This window comes from Echeneis naucrates, chromosome 15, assembly GCF_900963305.1.
Source record: "Echeneis naucrates chromosome 15, fEcheNa1.1, whole genome shotgun sequence".
In the NCBI taxonomy this organism is placed as follows: domain Eukaryota; kingdom Metazoa; phylum Chordata; class Actinopteri; order Carangiformes; family Echeneidae; genus Echeneis; species Echeneis naucrates.
Genome location: NC_042525.1, coordinates 20389507 through 20413150, shown reverse-complemented (window position 1 = coordinate 20413150; position 23644 = coordinate 20389507). Strand labels below are relative to the sequence as shown.

Here is a 23644-nt window from a genome sequence, read left to right as displayed (position 1 = left end):
TGTCCTCTTTCTCCTCCTCCTCCTCTCCTCTCCTGTTCTTTGTGCCTCATGTGTAGTTATTCTTCTGCCTCCTTTTATGATAGCACCTCTTGTCATAGATGTAGGACGATGGTAGAAATGGAGGCGAAAATTAATGAGTTAGAAGCTCCGCACTTTAGCTAGCCTCCCCCTGTAGCCAGTGCGGGCCGACCGAGAAGAGCTCATACGGCAGCTAAGATAGTTTCCTTCCCATCAGTGGCTCCTGAGCAGCCGGGATCTAGTCAGGGCGGCTGGGTGACTGTCCGAGACAAGAGGCATAGTCGTAGGCAGCAGCCCCCGGTTCACCACCGACCAGTTCACGTTTCCAACAGGTTCTCCCCTCCCAGCGACACACCTGCTGAAAAGCCGACTCTAGTGATTGGTGATTCTATTCTGAGGAACGTGAAGTTAGCGACACCGGCGGCCATAGTGAAGTGTATCCCGGGGGCCAGAGCAGGCGACATCCAGTCTTATCTGAAACTGCTGGCTAAGGGTAAACGGAAATATGCTGATATTGTTATTCATGTCGGCAGTAACGACACCCGACTTCGCCAGTCTGAAGTCACAAAAATTAATGTGGAATCGGTGTGTACTTTTGCTAAAACGATGTCGGACACTGTAGTTTTCTCCGGCCCCCTCCCCAATCGGACCAGTGATGACATGTACAGCCGCATGTCGTCATTTAACCGCTGGCTGCTGAGGTGGTGTCCCGAAAACAACGTGGGCTACATAGATAACTGGAAGTCTTTCTGGGGGAGACCTGGTGAAATTAGGAGAGATGGTGTCCATCCCACCGTTGACGGGGCCGCTCTCATTTCTAGGAATATGGCCGATTTTATTAGAAATCCAAAACCCCGACAATCCCGATTAGAGACCAGGAGGCAGAGCCACAGTTTAACACGCTCCTCTGTACCTCAGTCAGAGTGGTCAGAGTGGTCACCTGCCGAGAATAGAATAGAGTCTCTGTCTATGTTTAGGTCTATAGAAAGTGTGTCTGTCCCCCGACCACCTAAATTTAGAAAAGTTAATAAACCCAAACTAAACAGAAGAGGAGCTAAAAACAGAAATCTAACGGAAATTAAAACAGCCACAAAGTCAGTCTCAAATAACACTGCGATCAAATGTGGACTGTTGAACATTCGATCATTATTATCAAAATCTCTACTAGTTAACGATCTCATAGCTGATCATCATATTGATTTATTTTGTATAACTGAAACGTGGCTGCAGCAGGATGAGTATGTTAGCATTAATGAAGCTACACCCCCAACTCATGTTAACTTTCATATCCCTCGTACCACAGGTCGAGGAGGGGGGGTGGCTGCAATATTTCAGTCAAGCCTATTAATCAACCCCAGACCAAAATCTGGCTGCAGGTCTTTTGAAAGCCACTCTTAGTCTTTCCCACTCAGACTGGAAAGGTGAAAAATCAGTTCTGTTAGTTACAGTATACCGTCCACCTGGTCCGTACTCAGAATTCCTATCAGAGTTTTCTGAGTTTATATCAGAGTTAGTACTCAGTACAGGTAAAATCATTATACTGGGAGATTTCAATATGTATGTAGATGTAGAACGCGACAGTCTTAGTTCTGGGTTTCTTTCCCTACTAGACTCAATTGGCTTTTCCCAGCATGTGAATGAACCCACTCACTTCTACAATCATATCCTTGATCTTGTTCTAACATATGGCATTGAAATTGACAAGCTAACAATTCTTCCCCAAAACTCTCTCCTGACTGACCATTACCTTATTACATTTGAGTTTACTTTCATGGGCTCCACAGCATTGAGGAATAAATTCAGCTATAGAAGATGTTTATCTGAAGCTGCTGTGGCTAAATTTAAAGAGAACATTTCATTCTCAACAATGTCATATCTAAATTCAAATGAGGATTTCTCCCATATGCAGGTTGATGACCTTGTGACTAGCACTATGGCCACACTGCGTTCGAATCTCGACAATGCCGCCCCTCTCAAAAAGAAAGTATTCAATCTGAGGAGGCTGGCTCCCTGGTATAATTACCAAATCCGTGCCTTAAAGCAGACATCAAGGAAATTAGAAAGAAACTGGCGTTCCAGTAAGTCAGAAGAGTCTCACAGAGCCTGGAAAGATAGCCTAAAAACATATAAAAAAGCTCTCCGCAGTGCTAGAAGTTCATATTACTCAGCACTCATAGAAGAAAACAAGAACAACCCCAGGTTTCTCTTCAGCACTGTAGCCAGGCTGACAGAGAGCCATAGCTCAGTTGAACCAGTGATCCCCTTAGCTCTAAGCAGTGATGATTTTATTAACTTTTTTACAGATAAAATTGTCACGATCAGAGAAAGAATTTATCAGCTCTTGTCTACGTTAGATAAAAATCTCCTACTGAATACAGCAACTCCTGAATCAGCTGCGATGCCTCTTTTACATCTGGAATCATTCTCACCTCTGAATCTCATCAGAGCTAGCTTCTATAGTTTCATCATCCAGACCGTCAACCTGTCTATTAGACCCAGTACCAACTATCCTCTTTAAAGAGATCTTTTATTTAATTGAGCCATTCATTCTAGATTTGATTAATCTGACTTTATTTCTGGGTTATGTACCTCAGGCACTTAAGACTGCGGTCATCAAACCCCATCTTAAAAAGCCTAATCTTGATCCAGATGTTTTGGCAAACTATAGACCCATATCGAACCTTCCATTTATTTCTAAAATCATTAAGAAAGCTGTAGCAAAACAACTACATGAGCATCTGGATGGGAACAGTTTGTTTGAAGAGTTTCAGTCAGGATTTAGAGCCCATCATAGCACAGAAACAGCACTGGTTAAAGTCTCCAATGACATTCTAATGGCCTCAGACAATGGATCAGCCTCCATACTTCTCCTTCTAGATCTTAGTGCTGCATTCGACACCATAGATCATAATATTTTACTACAGAGACTGGAACATGAAATTGGAAGTGAAGGAACTGCACTAAGGTGGTTCAAATCCTACTTATCAGATAGACATCAGTTTGTTCATGTAAACAACAGCTCCTCCTCATGTACTGTAGTCAGTCATGGAGTCCCGCAGGGTTCGGTACTTGGACCAATCCTCTTTACGCTTTATCAGCTTCCTCTAGGCAACATTATCAAGAAACACAGCATCAACTTCCACTGCTATGCAGACGATACTCAGCTGTACCTATCAATGAAGCCAAATGAAGTCACTCAGATAGTCAGACTGCAGGCATGTCTTGAAGACATAAAAGTCTGGATGACTGGAAATTTTTTACTTCTCAACTCTGACAAAACAGAAGTTATTGTACTCGGTCCTAAGCACCTCAGAAAAATACTATCTAATCATCTCATCAGTCTGGACGACATCACTTTGGCTTCCAGCTCCACTGTAAGAAACCTTGGAGTAATTTTTGACCAGGACATGTCCTTTGTCCCTCACATAAAACAAGTTAGTCGGGCAGCTTTCTTCCACCTGAGAAACATTAGGAAAATCAGAAACATCCTCTCTCAGGATGATGCAGAAAAACTAGTCCATGCATTTGTAACTTCTAGGCTGGACTACTGTAACTCATTACTATCTGGATGTCCAAACAAATCTCTGAAAGGCCTTCAGTTGATTCAGAACGCTGCTGCACGAATATTAACAGGAACTAGGAAAAGAGATCACATCTCTCCTGTTAGCTGCTCTTCATTGGCTGCCAGTAAAATATAGAGGAGATTTCAAAATCCTTCTTTTAACATATAAAGCTCTTAATGGCCAAGCTCCATCATATCTCAGAGAGCTCATAGTTCCTTACTGTCCTAGCAGGCCACTCTGCTCTCTAGATGGAGGTTTACTTGTGGTTCCTAGAGTCTCCAAGAGTAAATCTGGAGGCAGATCGTTCAGTTATCAGGCTCCTCTTCTATGGAACCAACTTCCAGCATCGGTCCGGGGGACGGACTCTTTAGTAATTTTCAAGACCAGGCTTAAAACTTTCCTGTATGACAGAGCTTATAGTTAAAAAGTTAAAGTCCTCTACTCTTTAGCTATGCTGCTTTAGGCCTAGGCTGCTGGGGGAAGGACTGAGCTTCTCTCTCTCTCTGTCTCTCCCTGTCTCTCTCTGTCTGTCTCTCCCCCTCTCCCTCTTTCTCTCTCCCTCCCTCTTGCTCGCTCTCCTTTCCTCCCCCCTTGCATGCGCTGATAAGAACCATCCTTCTTAAAAAACACAGTTTCACCCAGTTCTAAGCATTTATACTGCATTTACTAACCATGTTCTGCCAAAGTCTCTGTCTCTCCCAGTTCCTCTCCTCTCTCTCCCTGTCCTCATCCTGCAGGTGGTGACTCATCTCCATCTCATGTTCCTGCAACACCTGCTGGTCCCATATTTCATGAATTCTGTACTACAGCGCTATACAAATAAATCTGATTTGATTTGACTTGCATATACACCTCCAATGGAATATTGCTCCCTGATTTTCAGTTCTTCCAGGCCCACAAAAAAAAAAAAAAAAAAAAAAAAAAACTTTCTCCTCTCACTTTCAACCTGCTTGTAATTTTATCTCCTGCTACTTTACAGATACAATCGATCACAAAGGATCTCATGCTCGCTTTGACATAAAATGTCACAAGCTTGCTGTTTATAGCTGGCATCATAAGTCAAGGGTCAGATAGTAGATGGCCACCTATTTTAATGATTTCATGATCAGAGCCATTAGTTTTTGACAGCAGAAAAAGTAGGACAATGTTAGATTCAGAATGACTTCAGGAAAGCAACACGATTACAACAGCCAAGAAGCTATGGTGTGTTAAATAGATACTGTTAAGTTTTTAAAGTGCTTAGCTCCACTGCTGTACTGACATCTCAGAGGTTCCTGACGTGATCACAGAAAAAAAAAATATATATAAAAATCAGATATTATTATGAAGTCAAGTTTAATTTGTTTGGACACTTCTGTCCAAATAATTTTAATTTTTATCCTGTTTCCCTAAAAATACTCTGATACACAATTAAAGTACAGAAGCAAGTGTGTTTTTGAAGGAAACATAATCCTGTTTAGATGAAACAGTTGTGACTTGAAAGAAGTGAGATAATTTGTTTTTTATGACCCTTTTCAAAATATATGGGGACGAGCACTGCATGGTTTCTTGAAAGTTTTTTTTTTTTGTTCAGCTTTTCCAGTGACAAAGTGACTTAGCTTCTTTTAGCAAATTTTGACACTTACATAGTGATAAGATTGTTTAATGGATGAAAAACTGCAAGTTGGGATAGTGAGTGCTAGGCCCCAATGAGGGGAAGGGGAGAAATGGAGAAAAGCTTTTAGCAGAACCTCTTTTATTGTTACGAAGCTCAACCTGTTCTGTGTTTTCATCTTAAATATTATATATACTCACTCACTCATCTTCATCCGCTTTATCCCTATCCGCGTTGCAGGGCTGCTGGAGCCAATCCCAGCACACATCGGGTGAGGGGCGGGGTACACCCTGGACAGGTCGCCAGTCCATCGCAGGGCCAACACACAAGGACAAACAACCACTCATGCTGGCATTCACGCCTATGGTCAATTTAGAATCTCCAGTTAACCTATACATGCATGTCTTTGTATGGTGGGAGGAAAACCGCAGACACGGGGAGAACATGCAAACTCCGCACTCCGCCATATTAAATATATTTATATTTATATATATTATTTTTTTGTATCACTTTACTGTCACTTTTATCATTATCACTGCCACTTTGTTGGGTTTTCTTTAATATTTTTTTCAAGTACTTGTTTTTATTGTATTTTTTCTATACCTGTGGTTGCTGCTGTAACGACAAATTCCACATACGTGGGATAAGTAAAGTACTATTAGGGCTGGGCGATAAAACGATAATAATTATCGCGAAATAACTTTTTCTCAATGGAAATATAAAACACGGTCAATACAACTCATGCCATCCATGTTTTGACAGACAACACGAACAGCCAATGATAACGAGAAGCCGAGCCAATCACGCAGCTGGAATAGATTTGTAGCCACGTCGTGCTCGGTTCACACACACATACAGAGAGTCGGTGATGAAGCTGGTACCTACCACCAGTACCTAAGTGTAAGCACACGTGCTTACGTTAGGAGTGGGAGCGAAATACGTGAAAATGGGACAAAATGTTAACATAAGCGGCAGCGTCCCTGAAGAAGACACCCCAACAGACAGAGCCCAAGGCTCAAAAGACGAGGACATTGTTGAGAAGAGAGGTCCGAGGAATTCGGTAATGTGGGGATATTTTAGCTATTTAAAGTCTGGCAAGAAGCAGAGTAGTGTGCACTGCAAATTGTCGGATATGTACAGAATGTTTTTGTTTTTTGTCTATTTATTTGTGGGTTTGCTTTCTAACAATTACAATTATTTGAATATATACAAAGGATACGGTGAGGTTGTTGTTGTTTTTTAATAGATTTTATTTTGTATTAATACCTACTTTATTTATTTGGAACTGACCAAAGAATCTAGTTTGTGTTCTCCTGTAAAACCTGAAAGCTTTTGAATCGTCAGATTGGGACTTTTCTATTTTGTATAACCTATTTTATTTTTGGTCTGAATTCTGACTGGCCAGAATTAAGATTTTAGTTCATTATATAATCATTTTATTTATTTGAAATACAGTTCTACAAGGTCTGTGGTACATTTCATATTTACCTCTGACAGAAAATAAATAATATTTAAACCAACATTAATGTGGTATCTTCACATCTCACATGAGTAAAAAAGAACCTTTAAACTTATAGTCATTTGATTTATATCGCGATATATCGACTATCGATATCAACTGATATGAAATATGATAGGATTTTGTTCCATATCACGCAGCTCTAAGTTCTATCCTACCTTATTTACCTTTTTAGACACATTCACAATTCCAGTCATTACTGAGCAAGCAAAACTCCTATCTGGTAGGTAAGACTGGTCCTTGCTCCTTCAATTTTATACCCGGAAAAACTGCCTGATTGTCCTGTTGTAGGTATAACCAATAGAGCAAGGAAATTTCATGGTATACTTTGACAACAGGTTAGGCTCAGGTCTGCTGATGCTCTTGTGCTCCCAGCAAGGGATCTCTACACATTCAAGAGCCATACTGTAATGCCAGGCACCAACGTGAAAAGATCTGAGTATGGGTCCAAATGTGTTTAAGATACTCATACATGATATTAAACATGGCAGTCACCTTTCCCAGTAGCTATCTAGGAGCTCAGCCACCCATGTGGGACAGACGCCAAAAGAAAACCATCAAGGTGCCTTTCCCCGCAGCTGTAGCACCATTCAGTAAGCACATGGGAGGTGTCAACTTGTTGGATTCAATGAGTGATTCATATTACACCGGCTTCAGGTCAAAGAAGTGGTACCACTACTTTGTTTTCAAATTAAAGTGTATGGCAATGTTGAGATGTTGGATCAACTAGAGGATTGTGCTGACAACTGAATGATGAGACGTGAACATGTGCACCTTTCTTTCAAGTTTTAAATTGCACATTGTCAAGTGCACGTGTGTGACAAGAAGAGGAGGGGCCTTCGGCTCATATAGCTAAGTATGACTGCTGGGACAATACCTCACACTGACAGTACTGTCTGACAAGAAGGGAAGATGTAGGTTTCCTGTACAGGAATACCCAAAGTGATGTGTATGCCACACTACAGGACACAAAAACATGACTGTATATAATCCAGTTTTCCCTTTGATTATTGATTTGACTGATGATTTATGATTATTTCAAGATTTTTTTTTTTTTCTGCTGTTTGTACTACTGTAGTTGTGTACTACTATACTTGTGTACTTGTGTACTCGTGTACTTGATAATTCAACAAACTGACGTGCAAAACGTTACTTGGCTTAAAGCAGTGATTATGTTTCCTTCAAAGTTTAATTAAGTTTAATTTTGCAAGTTAGATTTATACCATAGGTTTGCTTGGGACATTGTTGTGTTAGAAGAATATGATAACAACAGCTGGAGAAATTTAACTTCACGTTGTATATTATTTGTAAGCCAATGTAGTAATCCTAACAAAGGAGTTAGCAGAGAGATCAATACTGCAGTGATCACATATGCAAATGCTCTATGCAGCAACAGAAAAACACCAGTTAAAAAGAGAGTTACCGGAAAGCCTGCTCGTCCCGGTGGACCCTGAAAAAGGGGTGGAAGAGAATTGGTACAATGTGGAAAGAGTAAATTTCACAGGTAATTTAGTTAATGTACAGTTCACATAACGAAAGATACTTGCGGTAGGCCAGAATAAAATAAGTGGGAGAGAAGCCAGCTATGGATGTCACATTACGAGAAATTTGGTAAGCAGATACCTTCAGGTTATCAGTATCTTGACATCCACGTGGTACTACCACATCGCTCTTACAATTTCTGTTTTATTTTGGCCTCTTCATATCAGTAAATGCACACTCAAAAACACTCCTGGGCAGTGACATGCTGCTTTCAATTCTGGTCAAAAGGTATCAGTTAATCACATTTTAACCTTTTCATTTCTGAAAAATTTCTTCATGGCAAGTCATGCAACGGTTAGTTTTTGGAAGAAAACTAATGAAAGTCATTGTTTCAGAACATAAAACAATCAAAATACCAATGTGGATATGGCACATTTCGAGGCTCTCAGATCTATTCAGGGTCAATAAAGAGCACATTGCAGTTTTGAGGTTTCATTTAGCAAGCAGAACCCAAATCAAAACTTCCTATGTGAGCTGCTCTTTGGCAAGGCATGGAAGGATAATTGGTTAGAAGTCAAAACAGGAACTCTTCACATTTTCCGACAAAACCGCTGAGGCACTGTCAATTAAATGAAAAAAATCATCATTGCCTGCTCTTGATTGCCTGAAAGTCATCAATATTCCTCAATGAGGAGTTCAGTGAGGGTACCATGATTCCTAGAACAAGAGAGTGATTATGTGCGTGTGTTTTGGCCAGCAGCAGGAGAGATCAAGAAATCCTTCTCATATCTTTTTCTAATCCTACACGGAAGAAACTTCAAATATTATTCTGAGTTTTGATTGGCTTTGGTGATTAAAAAAAATTATTGGAGAAAGGACTTAAAACAAAATGTATATGCTGTTCAAAGTGAGGCTTTGTCTCAGACTAAATATCTTTAACTTGTCTCTGTCATGTGTCATGTGGATCCACAGTAGTTCAGTCTTTATTTACTACTACAGAAGATACCAAACTTATTTTGTCTAAGTCCCCCTATTTAAAGTTAAGAATTGAACTGCTCACAGTGGTAATATGAGGCCTCATTACCCATGACTTCTCTCTCATTTCCCTCTCTCCACTTTCTCTACTTGGTGTCTTGGGTTTTAAACCATTCCTCTTCCTCCTTCAACAATAATGATACATGTGTTAAAAGCGTATATGCTGTAATCTCTGTGCCCTGCTCTTCCATATTCTAATTCCCACTGCCATTAGACTTCACAACTCCTTAACTATTATAGGATAAGCTACCAAACAAGAGAATTCCCCTACTATTAAAAAAGTATTTCCAATTCTGATTCTCTCTGATCCAGAGAAGCTGGGACTGGCTCTAGTACCCCAATAGCCCTGATGTATAGCCCATATTGATAATAGATGGATGGAAAACACAGGGATCCTTGTTGAAATATATCACAAACACAGGAAAGTGCAAAACAGCTATGCTCCTGACTCTGCTGCATATATGGTGAGCATAAACATGAGGGCAGTGCAGGCCAGTGTAGAGCCAGCTGATGAGTGTGAACGTGCTGTACTGAGGTGTCTGCCCATTAGTTAGTGTGTCTTAAAGGGCTTTCTGAAGGGGGGAAAAAATGACACTATCCCAAAAGGAACCTTACACTTTGATTACAGACTAACAATTAAACATATGGCTCCCATTTAGTAAGAACTGCTGAATGAGTTGAAAAGTGGGGTGGGGGGGCGGGGGGTATATTTGGCCATCATGTGTGGGAAATGTGGCGTCCTGGATACCTCTCAACTCAATAACTCATGTGATGGCAGTTTTTATTTCCTGCACTGCTATTGATGTTTTTGACTTCTGTTATTATACAACTGTATACATCAGCAAAAAGGAAAACATTAGCAAATAATCAGGTAATGCTGCCTTTTGTGTAGCTAAAGGGAATATTGGCTTCCAATCGATATCATACATTGTGCTTTTGTTTTGAGCTTTTGACTGTCAGTTTGCAAGGGAGCCCTGTCGCTATTTCGTTCTTCTTAATCTGAAAATGTTTCCAATCATCTCAAATTATTAAGTGTGTTATATGCACAGCGCCCATAGCAAACAATGTCCAAACTGTGAAATGTGACTGGTGAGCAGTCGGGATATTATGTTTTACCAAGGATGCCATTTAATGGGAATACATTACCACCCCTACTAGATTTACAGCTTCTGATTATCTGACTGAATTTGGACTGTATTACCATAATGTCCAAAGCAAGACTCAAACTTTATGATCCAGATGTATATTTGAATCTCTGCAGTTGTTGTATACTGTGCATGTTTTCTAAACTGTCCTATTGCAAATGGATTTTAGATGTGTCAAAACGTAGTGAGATGTTGTGGTGTTCTTGTCCTGTCTCGTGACTTGCTGTTTTATTTTGAAATTTAACTGCCCTCTCGTTGCAGGTCACTTGCCCTTCCCTCTAGCGTCACCGGTCAGCCTGCCTTGACCTGACCTGACAGTACACTCTGGCCAGTATGGATTCAGCAGAGATGGGTCTGATGACGGCAGCTATTTAAACTTGTATCTCTCGTCAGGATGAGTTTCAGACAGCCATGGCTTCTCAAACTTAGTCATCTGTCATCTTGTGTTCAGGGCCTGCTGGAAAATCTTGTCAAGGTACCAGTTAACCCCACACCTTTTGGCCCCCCCGAACACAGTCACGGCAGAGCCTGCCACAGCTGTGCCCACAGTTGGGAGAGGCTTTAAGTTGTCTGCTCCAGAACGTTTCTCTGGAGAGATTTTGACAATGCAAACCATTCATTGTAGATTGCTCTATGCATTTTGAACATTCGCCCCTGGCATTCCCGACTGACAGGTCCAAGATAGCTTTTATGATATCCCACTTGGCAGGCAGAGCCCAGGCTTGGGCCACTGAAGAGTGGTCCCAAGGTTCATTATTTTTCAGCTCTCTCACGGACTTTCAAAGATCCCTACAGATGATTTTTAACCTGGTGTCTACCAACTGTGAAAAAGCCAGAGAGCTGAGCAGCCTGAAGCAAGGCAACCGATCAGTCTGCGACTATGCCATCCACTTCCGCACCTTAGCTGCAGAGAGTGGGTGAATCTGTATGATGTGTTCCTCAAGTGATTCTCCATTCAAGAGCTCCTGGTGCTGCTGTATCTTCCCCCAGACCTACATTCTCTCATTGCTCTCGCTATCCAGACTGATAACTGGGTGCAAGAGCTCAAGTCAGTAAGCAGTGCCAGGATGGCACCTACAGAGAGACCCCTGCGCTCCGAAGCACCTGAATGGCCAATTCGCCGACGTTTGCCGCCAGGGGAATGTCACTTCCCCTCGACAGAAGAGTGGGAACCCATGCAGCTGTGAAGGGCTCGGTTGACGCAGGAGGACCGCTGCTTTTACTGCGGGGAGTCTGGTCACCTCATCGCCACATGTCTCGCCGAGAGACCTTCAATGGTGAGCCAATTCACAGCCTCAGTATCCACTTCACGAAAGCCCACCACTATCAAGGTAATACATCACGCCACCACCACACACCTGGAAGCGCTCATAGACTCGGGGGCTGATGAAAGCATGATGGACTGGGAGTTAGCTAAGAAACTTGATCTGACAACTGAACGTTTGGTTCAACCCATCAAAGTTTGTGCACTTATTGGAAGCCCCTTATTTACTATTACACACACCACAGAACCTCTTGAAATACACGTTGACAGACATTATGAATGGATGAACTTTTATCTATTCCGCTCAACCTCACTCTCTCTAGTGTTGGGACATCCATGGTTACTCCACCACAACCCTCATCAACTGGTAAACTGGTGTTGTCATGGGGTAGGGGGAGGGTTGTAAGAGCCATTGTCTTAACATTGCAACCTGGGGGGAAAGTCTGACTGAACTTAATGTTGTCTCTGATAACTCTTCTCCGGACTCTGAATACCCTGAATTGAGTTTGACACCCTTTCTGTTACCACCACCTCCAGGAAGTTTTTCACAAACTTAAACTTTATTTATTTATGTAGCACTTTTCATACATAGGAAGATACAACCCAAAGTGCTTCACAGAATAAAACAAACAACAATAAAAAATGAAAGCCCATCCTTACCACCCCACATATAGACCAGACCCCCCACACACACGCACACACGCACTGGTGATATGGCATGGCACTGAGGATCCAGGTGAGGAGAATCCACCCATGGGTGGCCATCCACACAGAGAGGCACCACAGTCCGTACCCCCCCCCCGCCCCCAAGCCCGGGCAGATCAGGGCAGACTCCACAACCACTGCAGAACCCCCCCAGTCCCCTAGGTCTGAGCGATCTCCAGGACGACATCCCAATGGGCAGATCGGAAACAACTACCTCTGTGGAGGGCCCCCAGGGGGAGACACTGGAGCTAAAAACTAAAAGATTAAGACTATGGAATAAAAACAGACAATAATGATAAAATGTCTAGAAATGTGAAGGTTTAAAATGTTTTAAGTAATAGAATGCACAAGACTTTAAATAAAATAAATAAAAATGATTAAGGAAAAGCCATGTCAGTTTCTCCTCACCGACCCTACAATGGAGCCATCAACCTGATTCCTGGTTTCACCATCCCCAAGGGACTGCTGTACTTGGTCTCAGGGGCCGGAGAAGGAGACCATGAGGGAGTGCATTGAGCTTTCTCTGAAAGCAGGGCTCATCTGTCTGTCTCCTTTCCCTGCTGGGGCAGGATTCTTTTTTGTTGAAAAAAAAAGGATGTTTCTCTCACACCTTGTGAAAGCCCCCTCAATGATATAACTATTAAAAATTGTTATCCTCTTACCCTGATATTTAAAGAACTTTTAGTTGGAGGAGCAGCAGCTCTCTGTAGGATGCTCAGGAGATGCAGACGGGTCAAACGAGCCGACAGCGGGGATTTCGAACAGCGCTCCCGTCAATACACCTGGCAAAAGTCCGCTCCCTGAACAACAAAATGGATGAACTGCTGCTTATTAACAGTAGAAACTAGGCTTTTGCAGATCTGCCGCCTTGTGTTTTACTGAAACCTGGCTCATCCCGGACACAACATTACATCTGTCAAGCCGTTTTATTCACCGCAGGAGTTCTCCTCGTTCATTCTGGTTGGTGTTTACATCCCACCTGGCCTGTATAAATGAGGTGTTACAACACCTGGCCGACCAGATGGAGAGGAAACATCCTGACTCCCTGCTCATTGTTCTTAGGCACTTTAACAGAGCAAACATCAGGCCAGAACTGCAAAGATACAGACAGCAGGTTAAGTGTCCTGCCAGGGACAAAAACACTCTAGACCCCTGTCCCCCGTGCAGCCTTGGGGATCTCTGATCACTGCATGGTTCAGCGTCTCCCAAACTACAGGCAGAAATTCAGATCTGCAAAGCCTGTAGTGAAGACTGTGAAGAGATGGACCACAGAGGCAAAGCTGGAGTTACAGGCCTGCTTTGACTGCACAGATTGGAGTGTTTTTGAGGCTGTTGCTACAGACCTGGATGAACTCAATGACACTGTGACATGCTACATCAGCTTTCGTCAGGACCTGTGTATGCTGACCAAAACCTTCTGCACATACAACAACAATAAACCTTGGTTCACTGCAAAACTCAGGATTCTTCGCCAGGCCAAGGAGGAGTCCTACAGAAATGGGGACAGAGTCCTGTACAACAAGACCAGGAACATGCTGACAAAGGAGATCCAATTGGCAAAGAGGTGGTACACTGAGAAGCTGAAAAACGGGTTCTCAGCTGACAAGCCTGCGTCAGTGTGGGGAGGTTTACAAGAGATCACCAACTACAGGAGACCATCCCCCCACATTGCAGTGAACCATGAACTGACTGACGACATGAATGTCTTCTACTGCAGGTTTGAGAAGCCAATGTTCACACCCATCACCCACTCCACCATCAAACAACCATCACCGACCCCCTGCCCCCTTCCCTTCTGACGTCCCACCAACACTCAGGATCTGTGAAGAGGATGTTTGCCAGCTCTTCAAGCAACAAAAGACCAGGAAAGCTCCAGGCCCAGACGGCGTGTCACCCTTCTGCCTGAAGCTCTGTGCTGACACGCTGGCCCCCATCTTCACCCAGATCTTCAGCAGATCACTGGAGCTGTGTGAAGTCCCCTCCTGCTTCAAATGCTCCACAATATTCCCAGTCCCAAAGAAACCGGCTATCTCTGGACTTAATGACTACAGGCCCGTGGACCTTGACGTCTGTGGTCATGAAGTCATGACTCATGTTGAGGAGAAGGTGGAACAGCTGACCCTCTGGTGTGGTTAGAACAATCCGGAGCTGAAAACGCTTAAAACTGTGGAGATGACAGTGGACTTCAGGAGTAAACCCCCCCCGCCCCCCCCCCACACACACACACACTGCCCCTCATCACCTTTTTCAATAGATCTGTGTCTGCTGTGGAAACCTTCAGGTTCCTGGGGTCTACCATCTCCTGGGACTTAAAGTGGGCACCCAACATTGACTCTATAATCAAAAAGGCCCAGCAGAGGATGTACTTTCTGCGTCAGCTCAGGAAGTTCAGGAGCTGATTCTGTTCTACAGTGCAAGAGAGATTTGCAGAGAGAATCATCGGTGTAAACCTGCCCTCCATCCAGGACTTATACACTTCCAGAGTCAGGAAATGAGCAGGAAACATCTCTGCAGACCCATCACACCCTGCACACAACCTGTTTGAACCTCTCCCCTCTGGCAGGCGCTACATAACACTGTACACCAAAACATCCAGACACAAGAACAGTTTCTTCCCGCAGGCCGTCACACTGATAAACACCTAATCAGTCACCAGGTTTCAGTAACCCCCTGACCCCAAAACAAATCACTCACTTGCACTTTATATGTCTCACAATGTCAGATTATGCCTGTACATAATTGTAATTTTCCATTCTGTAACTTATTGATCTTATTGTTCTTGTTGTCCTTGTTCTTTGTTGAATGTTTGTTAAGTTATGTTTATTTATTTGCTCATGCTCACGTTTAAGTACAGCTCGCAAAGAAAAAACCGGAGTCTAATTCCTTGTATGTGCACATACTTGGCCAATAAAGGTGATTCTGATTCTGATTAGAGAAGTGTTTCATGCTGACACTGTCTCCTTCCTAGGCTTCATTGTAGCCCCTGGAAGAGTACATATGGATCCAGCTAAAGTGAGCGCTGTGACTGAGTGGCCAAATCAGATAGTCGTGAAAAGGTTCAGCAGTTTCTTAGGCTTGATAACTTTTACAGGCAGTTTATTAGAAGCTTCAGCACTATAGCTGCCCGACTCAATGTTCTTACCTCTCCTCGGGTGCGGTTTCACCAGAGGTGGAGATGGCCTTTCAGGTCCTCCAGCGTTGCTTCACCCTGCTCCCATCCTCACCCTACCTGACTCTTGGCTGCAATTTGTTATTGAGGTAAACTCTTCCAACAAGGGGATTCCCAGCAATTGGAGGAGGATGGAAAGATGCATCCCTGCACCTTCCTGTCACAACAGTTGTTCAAGGCTGAACAACATTATGATTTTGGCAACCGTGAATTGTTGGTGGTGAGAGTGGTCTTGGAAGAGTGGCAGCAATGGCCTGAGGGCACTGACCATCCCTTTATTGTCTCGAATGATCACAAGAACTTAAATACATGAGAAAAGCTGAGAGATTGAACTCTTGCCAGGCCAGATGGGCACTGTTTTCTAACAAATTTTCTTTTGTGCTCTCTTACAGGCCAGGATCCCGTAACATCAAGTCTGGTGCCCTGTCTTGACAATACGACCCCAAACCTGTTTCCAAGGAACCTGAACCCATCCTTCAACTGACCTGTGTGGTTGCAGTGCTAACCTGGCAGATAGAAGAGGAGGCAAAGCAGGCTAATGGTGAGGCTCCGCCACCTAGTGGATGCCCTGAGAATCGACTGTTTGTCCCCGTAGAGTTGCGCCCACAGGTGATCCATTGGGCCCACACTTTGCTGCTTTCCTGCCATCCTGGAGTCTGGAGAATGATGTTCGCTGTCTCACAGAGATTCTGGTGGCCATCTATGGAACCAGAGGTCTGGGAGTACATTGAGGCTTGTTCGGTCTGCGCCAGGAACAAGACATCCTCCAGGTCGCGTGTGGGACTGGTACAACCGCTCCCCATTCCTTCCAGACCGTGGGCCCAAGTCTCCATGGACTTCATCACAGGGCACACGGCCTCACAAGGTAACATCCCTGTTCTCACAGTGTTGGATAGATTCTCCAAGATGGTTAGATTCATTGCTCTGCATAAACAGCCTTCAGCCAAAGGAACTGCTGAGATCATGATGAATCACAAGTCCATGGATTCCCTTAGGACATCCTCTGACCAGGGACCCCAATTAGTATCACGGTTCTGAAAGGAATTCTGCAGTCTAGGCCAGCCTGACTTCTGGATATCACCCAGAGGCCAATGGCCAGATGGAACGCCTCAACCAGCAAATGAAAACTGGCCTGGTCTGGGTTCAATATGCCCATAATTCACTGCCCACCTCTGCCACAGGATTCTCTCCTTTTAAATGTGCTTTTGATTATCAACCACCTGTTTTCGCAGACAATGAGCCCAAAGTGTCTGTGCCATCTGCCTATGCCATGGTTTGCCTCTGTCACTGCATCTAGGCAGCAGCTCAGCAGGTACTGATTTGCAAAGGGGATTGGGTCAAGAAAGCTGCAGATCGCAAGAGACAGCCAGTCCCCACCTACCAGCCAGGTCAGCGGGTGTGGCTATCAGCTAAAGATCTCTGTTTGAAGGATCCCTCCAAAAAGCTGGCACCTTGGTTTGTGGGTCCATTTCCTATCATCAAGGCCATCGGTCCTGCAGCAAAACGTCTTCAACTGCCCCAGTCTCTTTTTATTCATCCGACCTCCCATGTTAGCTGGGGCAAGCCAGCCAAGGAAAGTCTGTCCATCCCACCCCCAACTGAACTTGTGGATGGTGGCCCCGTCTACAAGGTAAAGCGGCTGCTGGCAGTACGCTGCCGGGACCGGGGTAGGCAATATTTAGTGGTATATGGTCTGCACCTCCCTTTGTCCAGTGCCAGATTGTTTCGTCCTGCCAGCACCGCAACCACAGTTAATCCTCCTGGTTAACCTGCTTAGCCCTTTTGCTTTGTTACCTTTTGCCTCGCAGTCTGAGAGTTTTTTTGTTTCCCTCCTTTGGAGTGGTTTTTTGTTCTTTAAATAAAATTGGCTTCTGCCATTCATACCTCTGGACCCAAGACCTCTTTCTACTGCAGTACTGACCAGATGAAAATTACTTTTATTTGTAAAATAAAATTAAAAAGTGATAAAAGCCTCAGATGCTGGGCTATATCACCCCGTTGGTAGAGGTGGAATGCCATACTGTGTCAAGCGAGACTTAACACATGTGGAATGTTAATATTTCTTGGAGCATAGATGTTGAGGAGATGGAAGCATATCAAAATCAAGAATGGATTATGTTCCCTGACCTAATAACTCAAAACCTCCACTGAAGGAATTATCCCTCAAATTTTCCACAGGATATTTGACATTTGATTTTGTAATTGTTACGGTTCATAAATCTAGAACACTAATGTTCTAGATTTATGAATAATTGAGTGCATTTGCTGCTTAAACAATGTAGGTGCTGTCCTGACACTTGAAGCAACATTCTTGAAGGAGTCAGGGGTCCACAAACCAAAAGTTTGAATTTAACTATTTTCACGCAGTCAAGCAAATATGTAAGTCACTTATTCAGTTCATGAGACGAGTCATTTCACTGATCAGTCAGTCAGACAAGGCAGAAAAGGCAAGGATGAAATGCAGTACTGTCTGTCAGAGTCAAGCTTGTGTCAGTGAGGTTAACAAAACCATCAAGGCACAGTATGCACTTTTCTAGGCAATCGCCCTGCCACCCCTAGTATAAATCATAAGAGTTTAGGTTCATAATAGTACATCTGGATCAGGCATTTAACCTGCATCAGATATGTCTGATGCATCTTCACACCATTATACAAAATTAGCCACACTTTACCACATGCAGGTCACACACGGCACTGGTCTACTTACTGGGGGTCCTGCAAGACAAGAGAGAGAAAAAGAATCAAGCATTAACATTCACAACTTTTGACAACAAACACTACATGCAGCCAGTCTGATTGTGTTTGGTTAGTATTGTGCATTACAATAGATTCATATTGTACCTGACAAAAATTGTGCTAAATTTGTTCCCTCAACAATAAGACACAGACAGTACCCAGCTGCAGTCAGGTTAGATTGGTATCCTAAACATCCAACAATGAATTACAGAATCACTGTCAGGGGTCTTAATCATCTTTGTCGAAAAGCCCACAAAAACAATAAGCCACGAAACTTAGAAGGAAAAACAAATCAAAGGACATCCCAGGTCATACTGTTCATCATCATGTGTAGCCTGGGCTGAGAACAAAGTAAAGCAAAAATATCAATCAAGCAATTTTCACCACACAGGCTGAATTTATGCAAGACAGTTTGTGCAAAGAAAGCCGGGTATCCGTTTCTGGGTTGCGGGGGTTGCTAGAACCAATCTCAGCTCACATTGGATGAGGGCGCGGTACACCCTGGAGAGGTCACTAGTCCATCACAGGGCCAACACACAGAGAAAGACGGAGACAAAAAACCACTCACACTCATACCTAGGTGCAATTTAGAGTCACCAATCAACCTTAACATGGACGTTTTTGGGAGGAAATCAGAGTACCCTGAGGAAACCCATGCAAGCACATGGGAAAGACAGACACAGAAAGTCCCCAGGCCTAGGAACTGAACCTGCCACCTTCTTATTGTGGGGTAACAGCGCTAACCACATGACGTATTGATTGATACACTGACTTGATTCTACATGAATATGGGTTTTGCTATCCCTGTCTCGGTATGTTTACAATGGCATCCATCTTTTAATGTGGACTCCTTATCACTAGCATTTAATTACAGTTAGTGCGCCTCTTGTTTACCCCTTTTTATGGATATTTGCTTTGTTTAAGCCACTATATATATGTTCCCTCATGTTAGATTGTTTTAGGAGTTGTAATGTTCACATCTTACTTATCTTTTTCACAGTTATGTTTAACCTATTTCTTTTATGGTCTTGGATTTTGTGTAATCTTTGGTTCGTGAAAGCTGCCAGAGAAAGGAATCATTGCCCTGTCTATAAATGGTTCAGCGAGTAAATTATCAACTATCTGTACCTCTTCTTCTTTTCATGTCTGCATTGTCCCTTGCCTCTCTATTTCTGAGCCACTTTTAGTCATCTGCTCTCGGTGTTATATAAGTGAGCCTATGGGCATAATTATTTCCTTTGATCCCTGCTAAATATAGCAACGTCTGCTTGGACCTCCATTACTGCCTGTGTGAGTTCCCCTGTAGACAATAACATCATCTTCTCTATATCATACGGTAACATTTCCGGTAACTTTTGGTGGAGCCCTAAGATCAAATGAACTTTATACTATTTCTTAAAATACGAAATAGCGAATTTACTACACAGTTGAATTTATTGGTACCTTTCAACAGGGGCAGAAAAACACTTCCCTGTCTGGTAGGTTAGACTGCACCCAGCTCAAAAACACGAAGGGATAGACTGCCAGACCCAGCCCATGACTCACTCAATGCTTTAAAATAAACCTTCACAAAAACCAATACACATCCTCATGACCTTTTCCTGAGCACAATGAGATAGTTGGACCTTTTCAGTCTTAATCAGCTGCTGCTGAGAGAGAGGTCACTAAAGATACAGTTACATCAATCACTGGAAACAATGGAAAATCATATAACAGCAAATATACCTCTATGGCAAATCAAATCCCGTTTTATTCTGCTTGCCTTTCCTGAGGACCGTTCCAGCTTGGAAACCCACTGTCAGTTCAATGTGTTCACTTTGTTTTCTCCTCAGAGAAAATGTAAAGCAGTTTTGCTGTTTTCAACAGATGTGGGTCATGAGTATGATTTTGAGGTAAAGCGCAGCCATTGGTACCTTAATTGCTTCCAGATTGTATTAAGTGAATCAAGTCAAAATATCATGTACAGACTGCAATAATTAGTAGTTACTTCTAAACTAGACCTATATATTTCTAAGGGGTGATTTAAATGGCACTTGCTAGTTACAGGCAGACATAAACGTTACAAGACTTTTGGAATTCTGGCTGACAGAGGTACATTAATTTGCTTACCTTTTACACATGAAAGCACAAAAAATCTTATAATTTGTGAACTTTTTTTCATGAAAAGAGATCTGCACAATGAATTCTCTGTTACAGCAGTGCGTGGCTATTCCAATCACTTGTGCAGTTCTGATCCACTCTTTAAAAAGCAAGCTTAAACCTTCTCTGCATGCAAGAGAGGGGAAGCAAACAGTGATGCAAGATTCTTGTTGCATTCTGGGCCTGCCATTACATCCTGTTGGCAGGAACTGCTCACCCAGGGGACATACAGTGAAGCACCTTGATCCAAAGGCACTTTGGGGGGCCTGGGGGAAGGGAGTTCAAATATAGCGCATGGACTGGCGCCTGACTAGGGGCCACTGAAGCAACAGGTCTTTGTGCAACAACATGAAATAAATTCTACGCTCATAAACACACACACACAGACACACATACTACAAGGGAACTTGCTGGACTACACTGATAGCATCTATTCCATGACTTCTCCTCTGCTTGGCTTAATGCTGTCTATCTATTGCTAACACCTGTTGTTTATGCTTATTTTTACAGTGCCAGGATGGATGTTGATGGAAGTGGAGATCTATATTTCATGCAAACATGCAGTCACGGGAATTCCCCCTCCCTGTTTAAAGTCAATCACTGCCACTTCTGATTTTTATTCACTTTTCTATACAAATAATGGAAAGGAAGTGAAGAGCATGACAACAAGTTTCTGTACCAAAATAAGACATGCAATAATTCTAAACCTCCCAAAACAACATACAAAACAATGGTGGAAATGCCTTTTGTATTCTCAGTTTACTTAACCTTTTATGTTGCAGAGAGTAAACTGGTATGGTTGGCAGGTGGAATATCTGACAATATTTCAGCAAAACCTCCCCACCGTCCACTGCTCTCTTGGACTGCCTACTTTTCCAGTTGCCCTTGTAAATGCTTGATTGACCAGCACAAATGCATTTGTTGACAAATTTCTAGTTCATGATGGTAGATAGTAAAACCAGAAAAATGCATCAAATAAAAAAAGGTATTGATACCTTATTCGGAAAATCCTCAGTTAAAATTTGAGTGGCCATCGTGTAACAGTTTCAGGCATACTGACATCTTTACGGCTGTGCAGTGGTGCCAGTATGCCTTTATATGGACAATTAAGTGTTCATTTTATACAGTTCAATGTGTTTATGCTCTCAAATGTAGTACAAGGTTATGGGATATTTCTGACAAAATTACACAATTTTTAAATTTCTAAAATTGGTGTTATTGGGATGGCACAATGGTGCAGTGGCACAACTGCAAACAAGCAACATTCCATCTGATGTCATCCACAAATGTGCTGACACCTGCACAACTTTAAGGGAACTTTAGGAAAAAAGAAATCAAAGACTATGGAATTTTTTTCATGCTCTCATGCTTTATGAATTTAAGATGGTGTTGTGCATATAGTGGGGGGATTTACTCTTTGTCCTATATGTGCCTAAACCACCTTAATCTAAAGAAAGATACACACAGGAGTTCCTGAATGGGGGTGGATGAAATCTCCAATCAGGTGTACCTAGGCAGACCTATTGACGTACAGAACATGCAAAACGGTGTAAGATCCAACATGTCCTAAGAATCCATCAGACAAGAATGAAATGTCTGGAGTGTGGAAGTAAGGTGCAACTGTCAATTCTCTGCTGCTGGTGAAGAATGAAATAGAGCCTTCTGCCAGCCAACAAGTTTTTATTTTCTTTGCAAAGAAAAGTTCGATCATCACACGAGCGGTAAAAATGAAGAAAGACCCAACATTTATATTTGGAGGAACACCCCCCAACCCAAAGGTGTGTTTTCACACCATCTGGTCTGCTGTAGATGCCGGTGCTGACTCCCTTGGGTGTGGTCTACACCTGAGGTATCCTGCAGGGTTTTGTATGTTGCTGTTAAAAGGTCTAGACATTGCAATTAAAAACCCAAAAGGATCTGACATCCTGGTGAGGAAAAAGGAAGTTGGGTATCCCAAGTAGGTCAAATGTAAGGAAGTGACATTACCATTACACAACAGATAGGTCTTGTACGTTGTGAGACGCAGGAGGAGGCTGGCAAGAGACAGATACCCAGTCCCTCAACGTAACAGATCCTCCCAATCCTGGCAGAGTAGTTCTACAGTGGATTAAGTGGCCAGCCAGCAAATGGAGTGGACGGCTGCAGTTTGACTATGTGTCCAACATCATCCATGAAACAACCAAAAGAGAGGATGAAAGTAAACTCTGAACACTAATCACCATCAACATCAGCTATGCTTCAGAGAGATTTGGCCTGATTGAGAAGGCAAACACCAAGACCACCTCATGCAGCATGAAATGCAGGGCCACCATAATACACCACCTGCGTCAGGAGCTTTGTGCCCTCAAGAAACAGTATAAGCAGTCTACTGGTGAGAAGAAGTAGTCATTGGCAGAACTGCAAAACATCCTGCAAGAGAAGCTGATGGTCCTCTGCAGAGCAGAGTGGCACATGAGATGGGGTAGAGAGACAGCCAGGAAGCCACCAGCCTTCACGTCATATCCCTTTGGCTTTATAAAACAACTGTTTGGGGACAGACGCAGTGGTCACCTTGAGAGCTCAGCAGTGGAAGTGAATCACTTCCTTTAAGACATCTCAAATGATCCAGTGAGGGAGAGTTGGGTGCCAATTCAGCCCTTATCAATCCCATCCTCCCAACAACAATCAGAAGGTTCAGAAAGTTATATCAGAAGGAACCTAGAGTAAAGGAGGTTGAAGAGGTCATAAAGGCAGCTTGATCAGCATCTATCCCAGACCCAAGTGGCTTACCCTACCTCTCCTTCTCCGGCACCTCTGGAAGATCTTGAAAGTGATCTGGCAAAGAGGAAGAGATGCTGAAGGAGTATGGATCCCCAGAGGGGAACTCAAGAAATGTCGACCAGACAATCTCACTGCTGAGTGTTGAAGGGAGGGTATTTTTTGGTGGTCAAGTCAGCTGAGGTGGAATGTAGAGGGCCCTTGACCAAGTCAGGTGTACAACAGCTACATCCTCAGCCTTGTGCCTCAAGCCTCTGTCAACATTCTGCACAGAGATTTCCCCTGTTTTTGTTCCTGCAATTAAAATCATTAACCTGCCTCAGCCTCCCTGTCTGCACTGTGGGTTCAGTTCTCAGCAGCTGCGTAACAATATGCATTTAGACTGAGAACATGTTTTTCATGCTGATTTATTAAAACTACTGTTTCAATGAAAGTACCTTATGGTATCTCATTCCCCAAAACAAAGTGGAACTGAATGGGGGGAAATGAATGAGTGTCACTGCTTCCTGGGGGGAGAA

The 23644-nt window shown here is 43.1% G+C and overlaps 1 protein-coding gene across 20 annotated transcripts in view; it reads right to left on the bottom strand.

Moving 5' to 3' along the window:
• Positions 1 to 23644, bottom strand: part of col13a1 (collagen, type XIII, alpha 1) — a 104839-nt gene that overhangs the window by 54015 nt on the left and 27180 nt on the right. For 16 of the 20 annotated variants that reach the window (XR_003841671.1, XR_003841670.1, XM_029520867.1 and 13 more), the window contains exons 3-4: positions 18202 to 18209; positions 8118 to 8144 (exon numbers count right to left, since the gene is read on the bottom strand). Coding sequence is in view for 18 of the 20 variants with exons in the window: in XM_029520867.1 (XP_029376727.1) it covers positions 8118 to 8144; positions 18202 to 18209 (35 nt within the window). In the remaining 2 variants the exon portion in view is untranslated. Of the gene's footprint in view, positions 1 to 8117; positions 8145 to 18201; positions 18210 to 20339; positions 20409 to 23644 lie in introns of those variants that run through there. The other 4 variants (XM_029520869.1, XM_029520875.1, XM_029520878.1 and 1 more) reach the window with 2 other exon arrangements.